Source organism: Carica papaya, chromosome 9, assembly GCF_054855325.1.
Source record: "Carica papaya isolate Zhongbai chromosome 9, ASM5485532v1, whole genome shotgun sequence".
Lineage (NCBI taxonomy): Eukaryota > Viridiplantae > Streptophyta > Magnoliopsida > Brassicales > Caricaceae > Carica > Carica papaya.
In genome coordinates this window covers 6,658,194-6,677,142 of record NC_142317.1, presented here as the reverse complement: position 1 = coordinate 6,677,142, position 18,949 = coordinate 6,658,194, and the positions used below count along the sequence as shown (strand labels likewise).

General features: G+C 34.0%; 1 protein-coding gene across 2 annotated transcripts; it reads left to right on the top strand.

The window, feature by feature from the left end:
• The first annotated feature begins 1,051 nt into the window (after positions 1 to 1,051).
• PFK4 (phosphofructokinase 4) lies at positions 1,052 to 18,423 on the top strand. 2 transcript variants are annotated; one of them, XM_088212157.1, is made up of 15 exons: positions 1,052 to 1,591; positions 3,339 to 3,385; positions 5,016 to 5,055; positions 5,283 to 5,345; positions 5,424 to 5,561; positions 12,167 to 12,325; positions 12,525 to 12,578; positions 12,687 to 12,755; positions 12,897 to 13,026; positions 13,133 to 13,173; positions 13,992 to 14,216; positions 14,562 to 14,610; positions 15,014 to 15,168; positions 15,944 to 16,137; positions 17,443 to 18,423. In XM_088212157.1, exons 1-14 carry the CDS (start codon positions 1,352 to 1,354, stop codon positions 16,109 to 16,111), a joined length of 1,578 nt encoding a protein of 525 aa, XP_088068283.1. In that variant the 5' UTR covers positions 1,052 to 1,351; the 3' UTR covers positions 16,112 to 16,137; positions 17,443 to 18,423. The 2 variants fall into 2 exon arrangements, with proteins under 2 accessions (XP_088068283.1, XP_088068282.1); XM_088212156.1 differs by lacking the exon at positions 17,443 to 18,423 and having other exon boundaries at positions 15,944 to 16,514.
• The last annotated feature ends 526 nt before the right edge of the window (positions 18,424 to 18,949 follow it).

Genomic DNA, 18,949 nt, shown 5'->3' with positions numbered 1-18,949 from the left:
TAAAAAATAGAATTAGTGTAATTTTGATTCATTATTTCTCAGTTATGAATCAATGTTACAACTTCTTCTATAGTTGCATTTACAAAATAACTATAGTAATAAATCTGTCATGTAATGACTATAACACTTGTCTACATATTTCTGTCTTATATGGTGAACTAAATTTGTCCTTGTATGTAGAGAAATATAGATTTAAGAACCAATTATATTGTGTTATAGATTTATTTTTACACAAAATAAAATTTTATGTAGTTCATTTTAAAAGTACATTTAAAAATTCTCATGGAAGAAATAAAAATTGATCTTATTCCAAATTTCATGTAAAATTTGAACAATAAATTTCAAACTACATTAAAACAAAATAAAAGTTTTGATATTAATTGAGTTATGTGTAATTGGCATTATTCATAGTCAATTTTATAATTTTCATTAACATTTAAAATGCTCTGTATTAACTTTACATCAAATTTATATATGTAATTAATTTTTATAATTTTCTTTGAAAAAAAAAACATATTATCTACTTTAACTAGAGTACAAGGGTATTTAGAAATAAATTTAATTTATTCCAAATATGGCAAAACAGTTTGCTACCCACAATAATTGGAATGGAGTATTTATATACTTATCATTCTATTCACATGGAAATGCAACAAAATAAAATTAGACATGTTTGCTTAAATTTACATTTTGTTATTAATTACTTCTTTCTGCAGTATTAATATACAGACCAGCAGAATCTTGGTTTCTTTTTTTCTTTTTTTTTTTTTTTAAAAGTAAAGTATTTGATTTTTTTCAATCTTTAATTATTAGAATTTTAAGCAGAAATTGGAATTATGTCTCTAAAAATATGAGGGACAAGGGTGGTTAATCAATACAAAACTTTTGTCGTAAATCTAAATATTAAAATAAAAAATAAATTTAATTTAAAATAAAATGATAATCAAATCAAATCAAATGTATAGTAATTAAATAAAATGAAATGAACATCGCTCACCGATTCCTCTTTTCCTTTTTCTTATAAGAATGGAAATTAGACTTTTTAGGTCAAGACACCCTGATAAGATCATCTCAAATGATTTGCAAGAGATCAGCGAAAGGCTGGTGCTGAAAGTAGAAATCAGAAAAGTTCGAGAAAGCATGGTTCTAGTAGCCTAAATTAGATTGGAGCGAGTGTTGATGTGAAGAAAACTAGATCTTCCTTTTTCCGCCCAAATTAGATGGATAAAATAAAATGATTTAATTGTAATAATTAAATTACATTTAAAATAATTATATTTGTTATAAATTCTCTTTTATTAAGAAATCATTCTGTTAAAACGTATTGAGATCTTCAAATTTCAACTCTTCCATGGAAATCCCGATTTCCTCTCGTCTCTCTAAATCCTTTCCTGCATGCTTCAAATGCCGCAATCTTACTCTTCTCCCCAGTTCTATTGTCCAATTCAAACACTCCCCAGCAAACCTGTTGTCTTCGCGCCAATTTAAACCAACAATCATTATCAGGGCTCAGTGCTCGAGTCAAATAGTAGATGATGGTTTCCTCCTCGAAGACGTTCCTCATTTAACTGATTTCCTCTCAGATTTACTGGTAATTCGCGCCTTTGCTTTTACTTCAATTCTCCTTTTCCTTGCCGAATTTTTTTCTTTCTATTTTGGCGAGAGAATTCTTCATTAGTTTAATTGTGCGTGTTCGATTAAGTTTTCTTCCACGTATCTTATGCTACTGAAACTTGCGCGGTCTATAGTAGGTTAAACTGCAAGTGCCAATTTAATATGACAATGAAGAGCTACCTAATGGTGTTTTAGTGTTCATAAAGATAATGATTGGTAATTCTAATTGGCGCATGGTTTATTAGTATCTATCAAGTGCTGGTAGCATTTTGGCAAAAAGGTTGGATGCTTGCGCTTGAGACCCGAGAAAATTAGAGAATCCTTTTGGTTGAAAATATTGTTGCAGTTTGCATCATGTAGTGTGCGTAGAAAATATCATTTCCTAAAACTTTGTTTTCATTTTCAGCAGGTGCGCATTCTTTTTTCTTGAAAATTGGAAGTAAAAGAAATATTTTCACGTACAAAGCAGGCCTAAGCTCTTTTAATAGTCAATTGAGAGTATATGCTACACATTATTATCTATAAGCATGTATAGAATTTAGAAATTTGAAATTAAAAGAAAATATTATCACCTATAAGTAGTGCCTAAGTTTTTTTAGTAGTCAATAGAGAATATATGTGCAACTTAGTAGTCTTTTGATCAATATGAACCAGAGAGTAACTAAAGGATGAAGTGCACTATCTGATAGATTGTGGAGAACGAAATATTGACAGAAATGTAGAAATCTGCTTAGTGCTTCAAGTAAATTAAAGCACTTGTCTACAAATTAAAAAAAAAAAAGTGTTTCTACATTTAGATAAAGATAATTATTGAAAAAGTATTTATTGTGTGTTTCGAAAAACTGACTATATGGCAATAAATAATTACTGAAACTATTGAGAAAAATAGACACTCTTAAGTCAATCTAAAGAAATCTAGAGGGGAACACCTGCATAAAACCTGTTTATTGGCAAATAACAAGGACTCTGTTTATTGCATTACTAAACATGTAGGCTTGAAGAGAGTGCATAAATTGCTTATAACGAAACAGTAAGTGCCAAAAAGCCTCTGGACATGTGGATATGTGTTTGCAACCTTGGAACAACTTATGGAGCAGAAAATAAGAGGGATGCTTTAGTTTTTAAGTTTTCTTATCAATTTGGTTTTCCTCTTCAGGTTTTCCTGTTTTTGTTGGTTCTCTTATATACTTCTATCATGACAATGAATTATTCTTAATCAGGAAGCAAAGTATATTTAAGTACTTTTAGGTTCTATTTTCTTTTTATTTAGGTTACTTTTCTAGCATTAATACTACCATATTTAGGCCTAGTCTATATTTGAAGGTGAGGAAAAACTTTGTAGTCCCTGGTTTTTATTCAGAATTATCAATTTTCATGCACTCTCAATATTTGCTGCTTCAGTATGCAATATCAAATTAAAAATGCATATTGGTGGGGAAAGCAGTCTTATTTGGTTTGAGAGATTGAAGAATGTAAAAGGGATTTGAAATAATGTGAGCGGAGGTAGTAAAGGGGCATGACTGCTTTTTGGAGAATGGTGACTTTAAGCAAATTCTGAATGCATAAACAATTCATTGAAGTCACCCATCATAAATAGTGGGCTCTGGCTTTATTAGTTGATTTAATAGGCTAGTTCTCTGTCCCTTTGGCTATACATAATTTTCTTCTGTATTTTGGTGTATGCACACTGTCAAACTCAGGTCTTCTTCCTCTTTTTCTTTCAGGCATACCCAAATCCCTTACAAGACAGCCAAGCATATGCTGTTGTTAAGTATGTACTCTTACATGTCTGTGGCGATAACTTATTTGTTGATTAAACTTAAGGCTATATTTGGAAAAAATGAACTTTGTTTGTGGAATTCATTGGAAATCTAACTTATTTTGATTATGAGGTAGTGGAAATTCCTTATAAAATCATCAAAATGAAGCTCTTAAACAATTACATCCGGAATTGAAGGGACTGATGTTTGATATCAGATCAGCCTGTGATGATAATGATTTCCCACAAATACAATCTCAGCCCATAAGTCACACAGAGATTATGGGACAAGCAACAAAGCAATACAAAGTGTGAGATTGCAATACTGTACATGAATCAACTCTCAATCTTTATTTATCTCAAACAAAGAAATATTACATAAGGCAATGTCTACAAGCTGCATAGAAAACCAGCAAAATAACTGCATTCAACTACATTGTCTGAAGCCATACAACCCACATGTGTGTTTAAGCTCATTCAAACGAGTTAGCACTTCTTATTGTAGAGGTGGTTTGTTAGACATTTGATCCTTAAATAAGTTGGTGCCAGGTTTGCACTTTTCTTCATCAACCACACCCTATAAAAGTGACTTGCGGATGAAGAAGTGGGGTGACAACAATGGTTAATTGTCATGCATCTCAGATGGCCTAAGCATGTATAGGTAAATGTGAGTGCTTGTGTCTTGGATTGGCACAAAGATAAGTGATGTTGTGCAGGCAAGAAGTGGTGCCTTGTGTGGAGGAGCTTAGACACACGTGGATTGTGGCGTAGACAATGGCTGTTACTTGTTTGGGTGCTATAATTAGCTCCAGACTTACGGGAATAGCAACTCCTTGCTCAAATATTGATATCTTGATCCACATCCTGATGGCATGTAGAAGTCTTGACATATCATTTATGGTTAGGGGTGCGAGCTTACCATTATGGCCGGATTTCTTATTTAGATTTTGACATATAGAGTGATGCAGAGGGGAAGAAACTTTCTTGTTCAAATGTCCTTGTCCTGATCCACATCCTGATGGCATGTAGTAGTCATGATATTTCTTTGAAGGGGTTGGGGGTTTTAACCGGTTTAGGTGGTACCTTGCTATCGTAGCCAGATTTTTTATTTATATCTTGACATTTGTTAAGCGAGGCAAAAAGAGTGAGATCTGCAAGAGCAAGTTTCTCGGTGGCTTGCTGATTTTTCCTTGTGTAATGTTCATTTCTTTGATATGAATAAATGTTGAGAGTTGATTCCTTTACATTGCTGAGCAATCTCATATTTTTCAGTTGTTCTGTTGCTTAGCCCATAATATGTTTGTGCAAATTATTTAGGAGACATAGTTTGTGGGAAACTAGTGCCATCACAGATTTGTTTGTTAGTATTTTGATGAAATGTAAAATAAATTGCATCAATTCCACTGGGAATTGTCTAAGTGCTCATTTTTATTGTTTTTACAAGGGATCTCGAACTTCTCATAGTAGAAATAAGTAGGAATTTCCAAACGAATTCCAAAAATAGAGATCATTTGTTTTTTTTTTAAATATAAAAATAGATATAATTTGTTACATTTATAGTCTAAAATTTCCTTCTGTTATGGGCTCCTGGCCATGGATGTCATTTGTTGGTTCTTATATATCTACTTATTGTCTTTTGTAGGCAAACTTTTGTTTGCCCAGAAGATGTGGTTGCTCAAAAGGTAAGTCAAATTAATTTTTAGCCAAATTTTGATATGATATGTTTATATATTCACAATTATAGGACCTGCAATGTGTTCTGTCATGTTCTGTGCGCTTCTCTTTCTCTCGCTCTATATATGTATATCTACATATATATAGACATTGATACCATACATAGATCTATATAGAGACAGATATGTGTGCATGTACACAGACATGAGCGTTACTCGTATTTTCTTTCCTTCAGATTGTTGTACAGAAAGATAGTCCTAGAGGAGTGCATTTTCGGCGTGCTGGTCCTCGTGAAAAAGTACGATTCTTATTAACATCTAGATGCTCTTGTTGAACAGGGTGACAGAAGCTAATTTAATGTACTCTCTGGTGGTAGGTCTATTTCAAATCAGATGAAGTGCGAGCTTGTGTAGTAACATGTGGGGGTCTCTGCCCAGGGATTAACACAGTCATTCGGGAGATAGTATGTGGCTTGAACTCCATGTATGGTGTTGATGACATACTTGGAATTGAGGTCTGCTCTACATATTTTCTTTACTGATGACTTTTTTTTTTAAAAAAGAATTGTTTGTTTTATCTAATGCACATTTTATTTTCAATTCTTTATCCAAATTTCTAGATAATATAACTAAACCAACATACTACTTTCTAGTCCATAGTGTGGTGTGTCAGCAAAAGCGTAAACAAACTTTGGATTTCTGCTTTCAAGCGCCTCTAAATCCCAAATCGTTAACACTTTAGTGATTCCCCAAAATATTCTCCAGACATTCATATGGCATCCTTATTGAACAGGAAAAGCTAATGGATTCAAATGTTAGACTCAGAACTTTCCATTTAGACTTTCAGAAGTTAGCAGTGCACTTTTGTCATATCACAATGTGTATGGCTCACGAGCCTTTGATGATTGTCTTCTTCTTTCGGTGACTGGTAGTTCTTCACATGATTTAAATCTTACAGCTCTTTTATAACTATCATATATTGTTGCGGAACATATTGTAACTTAACCATATGTTAGAAAGAAAATATATAGAGGTGATTATGGGGATCCCTGTGCTAAGAAAAGGGAAACTATGAATAAGAAAATTAACTTATATAATAAAGAACTGTATTAGAAATAACTACTAAGGAAATATATTTCATGTTGTAAAGCTGTGCCTCAAGCTGGAGCATACATCATATGTATTAAACTTGTTATACATGAATTTCGCACTAGTTTATCCTGAGAATTTTGTGAACATATCAACTAGCTGGTTATGTTTTTTGTTTGGAATGCAATCCTTGAGTAGGCCTAATATTTACAGTTTAGTCCACGCTCTTAGACCAAATCCTCCTTCAGCCCTTGGAGCAGGTGTTATATGTCTTAAAGCATTTGAGTCCGATAATCACTTTTTCTTGCATTGTGATGACGTGGAGTCTCTGGACATGGTTATTTGACAATTAGGGGGTTTATAGGTTCTACCTTCACATATTAAGGGGTTTATTTCTTATGCTCTCAGGAGTTTTGATAGGAGGGAGGCTTAAGTCTTTTTGGCGCAGGGCTACTTTTGCTGGGTTGTGGATAATTTGGTTTGAGACACTTGACAGGATCTTTGATCATCTTCTGACTTCTATGCATCTTTCACATAAACTATTCTCTTTGGCATCTCTTCCAGCATGCATGGGCATTTTGAAGGTTATTCTTTATCTAATTGACATAGAGATTGACCAACTATTCTTTATTGAGTTCAGCCAGTCCCATTTTATGTTTCTTATCATTTTATTCTTCTTTTTTAATATGAAGTGAAAAAAAAAACCAAAAGACTTTGTCAATCGACAAACTTGGTCTACTCCTTGAAAACAAAATCTTAGGCCCTAAAGTTGGTAAAGGAAAAGAAGAAGTTGAAAGAAAAGAAGTGGCTGAAGAGGATCGGGGTATCGGTGTGGGGCTCACGCAGGACAAAGGAACTTTGGGCTAATCTCCGTAAAAGTTTCTAGTCTAGGTTTAATTAAGAAAAAAAAGGGGTTTATGACATGAGCTGAGTTTTGGGAATTAGTTAAATAGGAGCTATTATATATTATTTAGGAAACAAGATCTACTAAGGATTCTCTAATTAGGAACCTAGATGTTTCTTTGCCAATTTATCCCGTAATCCCTTTATTCGAAATAACTTTTTGACAAAGCTCTTTTGGTTTTTGTTTCGAGTGCAATTTTGAAAAGTTGAATACTAACGATAATACTGACAATAGGTTATAGAGGGCATTTGGGTTTTCTCTAAAGAGTCCTAAACCCTAAAGTTTCATATATTTTAACCCATAATCTGTTCCTTAATTCTGGAACCGTGTCAAATTGGTGTCTTTCAATGTAAAACAATATCATGGCACCTTGTGACGTCGACAAACTCACACAAAAGCTGACTCAGAACACTTTAGGCCAACAATATCGTGGCACCCTGAAAAGAGAGCAGGTCAGATGTAAGCCACGCACCTGGAACTGGCAGTGTGTGAAGTATTGATGATGGCAATTGGACAACTGACAGAGAGGTCTGTATAGGTCGATGATACCAGACCTAGGGTGGACGTATCTGGAAAAAGAAGGTCATATGGTGATTGATATCATGTTTTAGAAGATATTATAACTTTCTAATGTGTTAAGAAGATATGTATAGGTAAAGGTACTAAGAGGGATTCCTATGTTGAGAGAAGGAAAATTATGATAGGAAAATCATCTCATATTAGAAATACTGCGCTGGGAAATAACTACTTAGAAACATATTATACATTTTGACATATGTTATGGGAGCATCTTCATGTGACTTGTGATTTGCTTGATGATGTTAGATCATTTGATGTTAATTTTCCTTCCTAGCTTTTCATCCTTTTTTTATAAATGATAATATATATATATATATAACTTGCACTTGTTCTTTTGTTGCTTGAAGAATGTATTCTTTTGTTTATTTTGAATATTCATTATTCGTCATATTTTCTAGGTCATGCTTGTCCATGCAAACTATTGACATGAATTTTCAAATGTTTGTGTGAGCTCCATGTGCATCCAAATACCTATTTCATGGTGGGAACTTATATAGCGGTATGGCTTCTAATAGAAGCTTTTCTGCAGTTGATGAAAGTCTGCATTTAGAGTATCTCTACTGATAAGCATACAAGAGACCAGCTCCATCATTGGCTCCAAAAATCCCAAATAAATAAATGCTTCTGGTATTAAGTATTGACCTTTTCTTTTGATGATCAGTTTGCCCATTGGATTGTTGGCCCCAAAAGCCGAAACGAAGATGTCTCTAGGGTTTTCACCCGATATTCTTGGTAGCACATGTTTATTATTGTTAAATAACCAATTGTGAACTGATTATTTTAATTTTTTTAGATGGATTATTCCAAAAGTTTAACAGTTAGAAATGAACTAAGTAAAGTGTAGACATTTAGAAAGCTGGAAAGGGACTTATTTTCAATAGTGGTTAGGGTTACTCTTATTCAGGCTTTCTTGTCCAGTATCTTGGTTTATTACATGTCTTTGTTTAAGGTTCTGGCTAGTGTGATCGAGCGCTTAGAGGATGTGATGAGAAACTTTGTATGGGCAGTGAATGGTGAGAAAAAGTGAGATCATTTAGTGAAATGGGAGATAGGTTATAGATCTAGATCTCTTGGAAGGTTGGCTATCAGGAACCTTAAATCGAAGAAGTTGTCATCATTGGTTAAGTGGCTATAGCTCTTCCTACAGGAACCTAACTCCTTGTGGCATGGAGTAATGAAAAGTGTTCACAGGAGTCAGTGGAATGGTTAAGATGTAGTAGCTGCAAGATCCATCCAACACAAAAGTTCATGGAAAACTGTTTCCAGTTTGCTAAACCTCTATATGTCCCTAACTAGATATAACATGGGGATGGTTCCAAGGTCCTTTCTAGGAGGACTTTAGAAGGGCAATCAACCTTTGGGTAACCAATTTCCACATTCTTTCACATATCATCCCATCACAAAATCCAATTGACCATTTCTTTTGCCAACCTAATGGTTCTTTTACTTGGGATTTCTGCTTTTTTCTGTAGCTTGAACGACAGAGAAACTGATGAGCTCCTCACCACGTTAAGTTATTATAATCTTTTCAGCCCTCTAAACAGCCTGATTGCAAGGTATGGCCCTTAGAATCATTGGGTATAATATTTGTAAATCATTTTCTGATCACATAACTGAACAACTTGAATGTTACTATAGGACATTTACCAAGAGTTTCTGTTAAGTCAAGGTTCTTTCAGAGATGAAGGTGTTCGTATGGACATTAATTCTGAGTCAGTTAAACACCAATGAGCTGTTGCAAATTTGTAGACCTAACTAAGCCTTGTGTCCTGACATGTTTGTAATGTGTCATAAGAATGGGAGACTCACAATCATCGTTTTTTGCAATGTGAGGCGGCAAGGAAGTTATGGATCAAGTTATTTGACACATTTAACCTATCATGAATTACTCCTCTTTTGGGAGGCTTCATGAACACTAGTATATTTCCGGGTTAGGGAGAAGGCAAGGCCACTTCATTGTTTGTAGGTCTTTGGATATTTGGTTGGAAAGAAATCGACGAATATTTGATAATCACTCTTTCCCGGACACGATTCTTTGGGAAATGATGATTATTCTTGCTTCTTTTTGGGCCTAGGCTCATGAGAAGTACTCTGACACTTCCCTTACCATAGGAATTGGGATGCAATAGTCACGTGATCAATTGTCATTTCTATGTTATCTACTTTTTAATTCTTGTTTTGTTCTTTTTTCTTTTTTCTTTTCCTTTAGCTGGATATCTTATCTATTGTTTTCTTTATAATGTTGTCTTCTGCTTCTCAATGATAATTCTCTTTTTATTAGAAAAAAAAATGAAAGAAATGACCTAATCTATTGTCTATTATTTATGTTATATTCTTAATACATCCCCTCAGGTGCTTACGAAATTTTGAACTTAGTGCATGTACTTGAATGAAACCCAAGCAATAGTAAGACCAAGTTATGTCGGAAGACACGAAGGCAGATGGGAAGCCAAAGAACAGAAAGGCGAACTAATGGACAACATAATAATAGGAGAGTGTGAAATTTCAAGGTTTAAACTCAAAACCTCTGGCTTTGGTGCCGTGTGAAATAATACAGTTGATTCAATTATCCTAAAAGCTGAAGCTGATAGAAAATGACTCAATATATTATTTATATTAATATGTTCTTAGTGTTTATCACCAAAATCATCTAGGGTCAATGGTTTTATCCGTCTGGATGATTGCTTAGGGTTTTTCTCGATAGAAAAAGAAGTATTATTAGGAATAAGGAAAGAATACATATATAGAGAATAAGACATCCTCCTCAAAGAATGTAAATAGGAAAAACAGTTGCAGAAATATCAAAACTGCCAATGGAGAATAAATGACTGCCTCCCAACTCCAGTGGAGCTTAGATGTTGCTAAATCAGAATAGTTCTCGTGTATTTCAAAAAAGGAAAAAAAGAATAATTCGCGTGAGCTTTGGCTCATAAGGTGGCCAAGAACGTTGCCCTCTCCTATAGCTCATGGAGTGAGGAGTATCGGTTGTGAAATGTTCTGCAGTTTCTCTCAATCCATATGCACCATAAACCAACAAAAATAGTTCGCCATAGTGATTTTGTCACCTTCCTAACCCCTTCACCACAAAACTCAATCTCATAAAGCTCTCTACTGTATGAGGAGCCACCCAGCTTAAACCAAACCAGTTAATTAGGCTCGTCCATAACTTCCATGACGTCTCACACTGTCTCACAATGGATGAATAGGTGGGAGTTGTCTCCCCTCTCTTATAACACATCACACAGATATCTGGAGAGAAAACTCTATTAGATTGAAGGACTTTTAGCACCTCATTAGTATTAAATCTTTGATAAATGATCATCCCTGGAAACACCCTTACCTTTGACAGAACTTAACTTTTGCAAAAGTCCTGGGCAACAATATAATGGTCAGATGATGGATTATTAGTGAGGTAGACAAAGAAAGACTTACAAGTATATTGACCGGTAGATTCCAATGATCAAACTCTGTGATCAGGCTGAGAATTAAGATGAACAGGCTCCAACAAGTTTAGGAGGTTAAGCAGATCAGGAGTCTCCCTACCGGATAGGTTATGATGAAAATGAAAGTTTCAAGCTATACTTTCCTCTGACTGGATATAAAGCATGAGACATGATTGTTTCTGTCTATATGATAGGTCATACAGCCATGCGACTTGACTAGTTAGGTTATTAAGAACAGAGGGTGGAAGTTCTAGAGAAAAGAAATAAGTTATCTCCTGACTCTTCTTACTATCATTCGGGTTGTATAAGAAAAAAAAGAAAAAGAAAAGCTTTGACTATCATATTCTATGAATATATGGTCATACTCCAGGACCACTAATATTTTATATATGTTATCAATATTTCTCTCATTAAGATATTGATATTTCTTTTCAATTTTGTAATAATTTTCTAACCGCATATAGCTCCTTCTATGTACAAGTTCTTTTATATATATGTGTAGAGACTTATTGGAATAATTCTAACCGCATATAGCTCCTTCTATGTACAAGTTCTTTTATATATTTGTGTAGAGACTTATTGGAATAACATAATAGAAACCCTTCTGCTTTCTCCTCCTCTTTAATTTCATCGAAAAGGAATTGAAGGGCTTCTGAAGAGGTGAGCAACCCATTTTTACAGGATTAAGATGTGTTACAATCTCTGTGCATGGATTAATGGTTGCTCTCGCAATGCTGATTTAGATCTAGGACATCTTATAGACTTTTTGTTGTGTAACTAATGTAAATCTGTAAATTTTGTAAATGGGTGGCCGTTCCCTTTTGGTTCCTCATTGTATAACTAACATGAAGCAAGACATTTTTTACATGGGTGGTATCCCTTAAATGCCTTGATTTTTCACATTGTTGGTATCCCTTAAATGCCTTGTGAATAGCAATTTCACTCTTCCTATATATCTAAAAAAATAATTGCGTTTAGAAAGGGGGAAAAGAGGGTGATTGGCTTTCATTGTAACCTAATTAATGTGATTTTTTTCCTCCTTTTATTTTTAACACTTAATAGTTGTCTCATCACTTTGCTGCTGTTGAAAAACTTGAAATTCTAGGGAGGATATAGAGGCTTCTATTCAAGAAATACCATGAATTTGACCCCTAAAGTCGTGAATGATATCCATAAACGTGGTGGCACATTTCTTTGTACTTCTCGAGGAGGACATGACACCAAGAAGATAGTTGATAACATTCAAGATAGGGGAATAAATCAGGTATGTATTTCTAGATGCTTTAGTCGCATTCAAAAAAAGAAAAGGCTATTTAGTTGCAAATAGTTTCTGAGATCTGAGAAGATATCTGACGTGAGAAAAGGAAAAGAAAAAGCGTGTGGAAGCAAAAGATTGAACAAAAAGTTGACTATTTTAAACAAGTAATCACGAAAAAAATTATTGATTTCTTTGTGGGTATTAGGTCTATATTATTGGAGGTGATGGTACACAAAAAGGAGCTGCTTTGATTTACAAGGTGACTTTATTTTTGGCACTTTAGCACTATGCAGTGACTTCCCATGATGTTGTTTTGGCACATGTGCCTCTTAACTTTGAGGGTTTCTTATGGGCCTCTTTTATGAAGGAAGTTGAAAAACGTGGACTTCAAGTTGCAGTTGCTGGCATCCCTAAGACAATTGATAATGATCTTGCTGTAAGTTTCTATCTACCACAGTTTTAAGTTAGCTCTTCTTTCTAGTTCAAACGCACTTGAGATGCTGAATTTATATGTGGGCAACACAGAAATGAACTTTATGTAAATTTTTTAATTTCATATATATATCTATGGTTTTAGGTGATAGATAAATCTTTTGGTTTTGATACTGCTGTTGAAGAAGCTCAGAGAGCTATTAATGCTGCGCATGTGGAAGTTGAAAGTGTTGAAAATGGAGTTGGAATTGTCAAACTTATGGGCAGATACAGTGGTAAAATTTGAATTATATTGTTTGATGCTGGACATTATGTTTGTCTAAACGTATATATTTATACATTTTTTATCTTGCTGCTATAGTTTGCCATTTGAATCTGCAGGTTTTATTGCGATGTATGCAACCTTAGCAAGCCGGGATGTGGTAAGAGCTTATTCTAATATTTTAATGGAAAACCACCTACTTACGATCTTAAAGATTCGTTGATAAAATTCTGGTTTACGAAAACAATTTTATCCAAAAAGTAAGTCTGGAGCACATGGTGAGATGATAAAACTTGTAAACATCATGGTATTAGTTTGGAAGGAAGCATCTGGGTCTTTATAATGACCTTATTTCTTGGCATTTTGATGAATAATATGAAATATGGCTGTAGGTCATTACCTTCTATTTTTGCACAAGCCTTTCAATTTGCTGATGTGTTCTTCAGCTGATTTACCCATCATGTTTTAGATTAGTGATAAAACAGGTCTCATTTGCATGGTAAAGTCTCTAAAATACTGCTAATATAAGTCATTGTTATTGCTAGTAACAACAACGCTGGATCTTGGGGTCATACTAGATTTTTAGCAAAAAGAAAAAGAAAAATTCAAACCAAACAAGTATGAAGATGTCAAACTTTTAGAAATAACAGTGATTTTTTTTTTTTTAATTTACAAGTCTATGCACTTCAAAGAAAATTTGAGTTGATCTAAAGATGGCTTTGCTTATAGCGAATGGGACTGTGGATTTAAATTACTTGGCAGTTTTTCCTGATAAGTTTTGTGCTGCAAGGTTTATTCCCAAATACTATTTCAATATTTTTTTTTTCTTTTTGGATACACAACTTCCTTAGTTGTCCAAGTGAAACTATATGGATATGTTGGTGCACAACAAGACTTGATTGTATGAAATGCATTCCTGGTCTTTCTAATAGTTATAACTCCAGAAACTTTCTTTAATAGTTCTTTGACATATAACAGGATTGTTGCTTGATTCCTGAATCTACATTCTATCTAGAAGGCCAGGGTGGTCTTTTTGAGTTTATTGAACAGCGGCTTAAAGATAATGGTCACATGGTTATTGTGGTGGCTGAAGGAGCAGGGCAGGAATATGTTGCTCAAAGCATGCATTCGGCCGAGGAGAAAGATGCATCGGGAAACAGGCTACTGCATGATATTGGTCCATGGTTATCTCACAAGATCAAGGTGGACACAAATTCACTAGGAATGGAACTTTCTTTAGTATGGTGTTTTGAGTCAACATATTTATATTTGGGTTAATTACTATTTAGTCTCGTAGTTCCGCAATGCAGTATAATCCCATTTCTCTGTTACAACTTAGTACCAAAATACATACACTCTGTACGCATAATTTATACCTTTATTGTTACAATTAAGTCCAGAAACAGCTGAAAATGACTCAATTGATTTTCTTTGCACAAGGTGTATAGTTGTGGAACTGTTATTAACCCTATCATCTTCTATGCAATTGGTGTTTCCCTTTCTACTTAATTGTTTTCTATTAAAACATTTTTATGCTTCATGGTACAGGATCATTTTTCAAAGGTTCACAAGATGGCAATAAATATCAAATACATAGGTATCTTCCAGATTCTTATATATACTTTTTAGTGCAGAGGAAGCATTTATTTTGTCAGAAACTGTATTGAGAACTCTGTCATGCATTATTTGCATAGTATCAGATTGCATTTCCGTTTCTATGTTCTTTTTTTTTTAAAAATACTATATAGGGTTCATGCTTTCGCTAGCCACTCATTGATTTTTATCATGGGAAGTTATCATTCTACGACTGAACTCAAATTCTATGTACTTAAATAAGTACTTGTAACTAGGCTTATTAATTACACTGTACAAATTTCCAAAAGAACTTAATACTCGATAATTCGTTCTAGTAAGAGAAGTAAACCCTGAAATGTATTTAAGTTTCCTGTGCAGTAATCAAATTTAGAATTGTATTATTCTGAATGCATATATGCATGCAGATCCAACATATATGATACGAGCTATTCCAAGTAATGCCTCAGACAACATCTACTGCACTCTTCTTGCTCACAGTGCTGTTCATGGGGCAATGGCTGGGTACACAGGTTTCACAGTGGGTCTCGTCAATAGCAAACAAGCTTACATTCCAATTGCTGTAAGCTTTTAATTTTCTCATTCTTTCCTTTGAGCATAGGACCTTATTGAAGATCAGTTTAACTTATGATTTAGCTCGTATTAGAACTAATTATGAATGCTTGAGTACTGATTACATTATCATTTGAGAAGTTGAAAGTTGTGGCTTGTAGATAGGTTATGAAGATTAGTTCCAGATCTAAAGCCACATAGATAGCTATGATATGTTTGCTTCGGTACTGTTTCTATCTCTGACCTGGATTCTTGGTATGGGTTGTCCAGATTACAGAAGATTATTTGAGTTTTCCTTTTTTCAACCTATTTTGGTTCAAAACATGAAAACATTTTGCTAGAAACACTTGCAGGCCTCCGATGCTCTTACCATACTCTTGCTGTTACCCACATGTGCATGATATATCTACCTAAGATATCAAAATACTCTTCTCCTGTCTAAGCCTTGACAACCAACCTTGGGACATTTCTCCTGAATTATGGAATTACCATGTTCCGGGATACTTTATACGGCTGATGACGGCCGAAAGTAGCATATACTGCAGTTCTAATTATAGTTAACCTGTAGTTTCTTTAGTTTCAGATTGCAGAAGCTTATTCCCTTGCCCATTCTGTCATTGAAGTTTTATGTGTGTAGAAGTCTTTCTTTTCTTTAAATAACTGAAATGTGAGAAAAGTTGTCCAGCATGCTGTCTTATTCAACATGTATCTTACCCTTGTCTTGTTTCGTTGTTCTTTTTCCCGTCAGATTGTCTAACTTTGAATGATATGGTTTGGTATTGTAGCGTGTGACTGAGACAACAAACACTGTGAAGTTGACCGATAGGATGTGGGCTAGGGTGCTTGCATCTACAAATCAGCCTACCTTTTTGAGCTGTGATGAAGAGATGCAAGAAACTGTTGATGATCCGACGGTTGACATGATAAACGACTTCAAAGTATCTCCTGTTTAGGATTCGTCATGCTTCAATCCAAACAGGTCAGTCCCAGCACTCCACCTTTGTTCCTTGTAGTGCATGCAGAGTTTTTTTAAAAAAAAAAGAAAAGAAAAGAAAAATCATTTAAAATCTGGATTGTTGACTTCACTAAATATGTGGGCAGGAGATCTAGATTTCAATTTTTGTCCGTAGAACATCAATTTAGTTCTATAATTTGTATTTCAGTGTTGTCATAAAAGATCAATTTATAGTCTCTCCGATTTGTATTTTATGTTTCAAGAATTGTCTCTCATAGACAGAAATAACTCTTCTTGTTTACTTTGTCAGTCTTATGTTCCTATAACTTGATATTCATGTGAATGAATAAAATAATAATAATTAACAACTTCGGACCTAGTTTGGTTCGCTATCATTCCCATTCAAATTCCATTTCGTTCCAATTTTATTTTTCTAATTACTGACTTTTTTGTATAATTCAGTTTATGAGATTCATATTCTAATTGTCCAGTCTTGCCCATTATTGAAATTCTTTGAACACAGAGTAATTTAATCCCAAAGGACTGGAATGCAAGTAATTAATAACTTTTAGGGTGTGTTTGGAGCAAATAAATTTCCAGAGAATTTGTGGAATTCATTTGTAGAGCTCATTTTAACATTTGGTTTCTTAAAATTTTATTTCAAAATGATTATTTGGTGGAATTAAAATAATATGATTTTGAGTTTCAAATATATAGAAATATAAGTTAGGTGCTAAAAAAATTTGCTAAAACGTTATTAAACTAGGAGTACACAAAAATAGAAACAATTCCATAAGATATTTTGAAGTAATAACTTTAGATTTTTTTTTGGAGCAAATGAATTTCCCCAAAATTGTGGAATTCATTTGCAAATTTCAATTTTAGCATTTAACATCTAAACTTAAAACATAAATTTGAAAAGAATTCTAGATGGAATTGAAACAGTGCATTTTAAACTTCAAATATAGAGAATGTAACTTTAAGTCAAAACAAAATTGCTAAAATTTTATTAAACTGGGAATGCATAAAAAGAGATACAATTCCATAAAAAACTTCAAATGTATGGCTTATTCTATTTATGAGAGTTATTTGTACATGGATTTTATTGTTCATTGGCTCTAAATATGGCCTTGACAAAAATAACCTGGATATGAATTCAAACCCGTAATGGACAAAAATTGACTTTCCATGAACTATAGTAAATCTTTATTTTAAAAAAAAAAACTGTTGTATACCTAAATTACCCTGATCATAAATGTTCTGTTTTGGTTAGCAAGAACCAGCAAATCATTTAGATTCTATAATAAGAATGATTTATTTCTGTGGCAGAGTATACAAGAGCTTCACTTACGGAAGAAGAAAGAAGACTTAGCAACATAGCTTCTTTTTCTTTTGTGAGGGGAATTAGCAATATGGCTGTGTGTTTTATTTTACATTTAAATTTTTGTTCATGACATATTTTCTTATTTTTGGCTGTGATTTTTTGGATTTGTCTTTTTCAAGTAGGCTATTCTTTAGGAAGCAGTTAACCAAGCCGTAAAAAGCTGATATGCAAAAAAAGAAGTATGCAAAAAAATTTCAAGAAGGTTTGAGTATCTTTTACTCAAGAAATTGTTGGGTTTGACAATAGGACACAAAAGGAAGATGTTTGAAAAGCATTCTGTTGTTCCCTGCTGTGATTTCTCAGTTTAGGGTCCTATAACCATCTAGGGGTTGAGTTGAACTTACCAATTTGAAGATACAGCAATTGAATCCTTATTGAACCGAAGTAGGATGATGGTACCTACGAGAGGCAGCAAGATTGGCTGCAATTGCTGCGAAATTGTAGTTGACAGAGCTTTTGGAGGAGTTTCCCTGAGATCTTTTCCCTGTTAAATTAGAAGCCAGATGCGAATTGGGGAAGGCAGTCTGAGTAGAAAATGGTGCGGAAGAAAGGTCGAAGGGTTGGAAACAATGACATTTTTCCACTGAGACCAATAGGAGAGGGAGCAAGACTGGCTGCAACTGCTGTAAAATAGGGGTTGGTCGGGCTCTTGGAGGAGTTTTGCTCCAATATTTTCACTGTTTGATTAGAAGGCAGACAGATCGAATTGGGGAAAGGAAGTGTAAGTAAGGGGACTGTGCAGGAGTTCAGGGGTTGCGAACCATGATGTTCTTTTTTATTTAAATATTTGGGATTAGATTTTTCAAGATACTATGGGATAATAGGTTATTTAGGATAGGAGTAAGAAACATGATGATGTTTCATATGCTCCACTTAAATAGGCTATTTAATGTTGTGTTTGTGTGTTAATGTGCTTGCATTTTTTATTTTCAGCTGTGGTTAGTTATTAGTGTCGATTTTTTCTTGTTCAGATATGTTATGATTTAGGAAGCAGTAAATTCTTCTTTTCCGTAAACCATAAAGGTTGATATGCAAGAAGAGATGAAGTATGTAGAGCATTTCAGTCAATTTTGTATATTTTTTCTTACTCAAGAGATTTCTGGATTTTCTTTGACGAGATCAAACAATTTCGATTCAATAGGACAAAAGGGAAATGTTCACAGAAGCATGTGCAGTTTCCTATCCTAATTTCTCAGTTCAGGATCCTATAACTATACATAAGGATTGGAAACTTAAACACATGTTTTCTCCATCACAGACTCCTATATCTTTTTTTTTTTTTTTTTTTTTTGTGTTAAGCTGTATATTTCGGTAACATAACGTGGGGATAAAATAGCTGTTGCAGCCGAATCGGTCAACAAGCAGTTGCTGCACTATCCCATTTCCTCCATTATCTTTAGTTGCTTAAAAGTAGGAGTTTGTGATTGTATTTTTATATATTTAAACCATTCC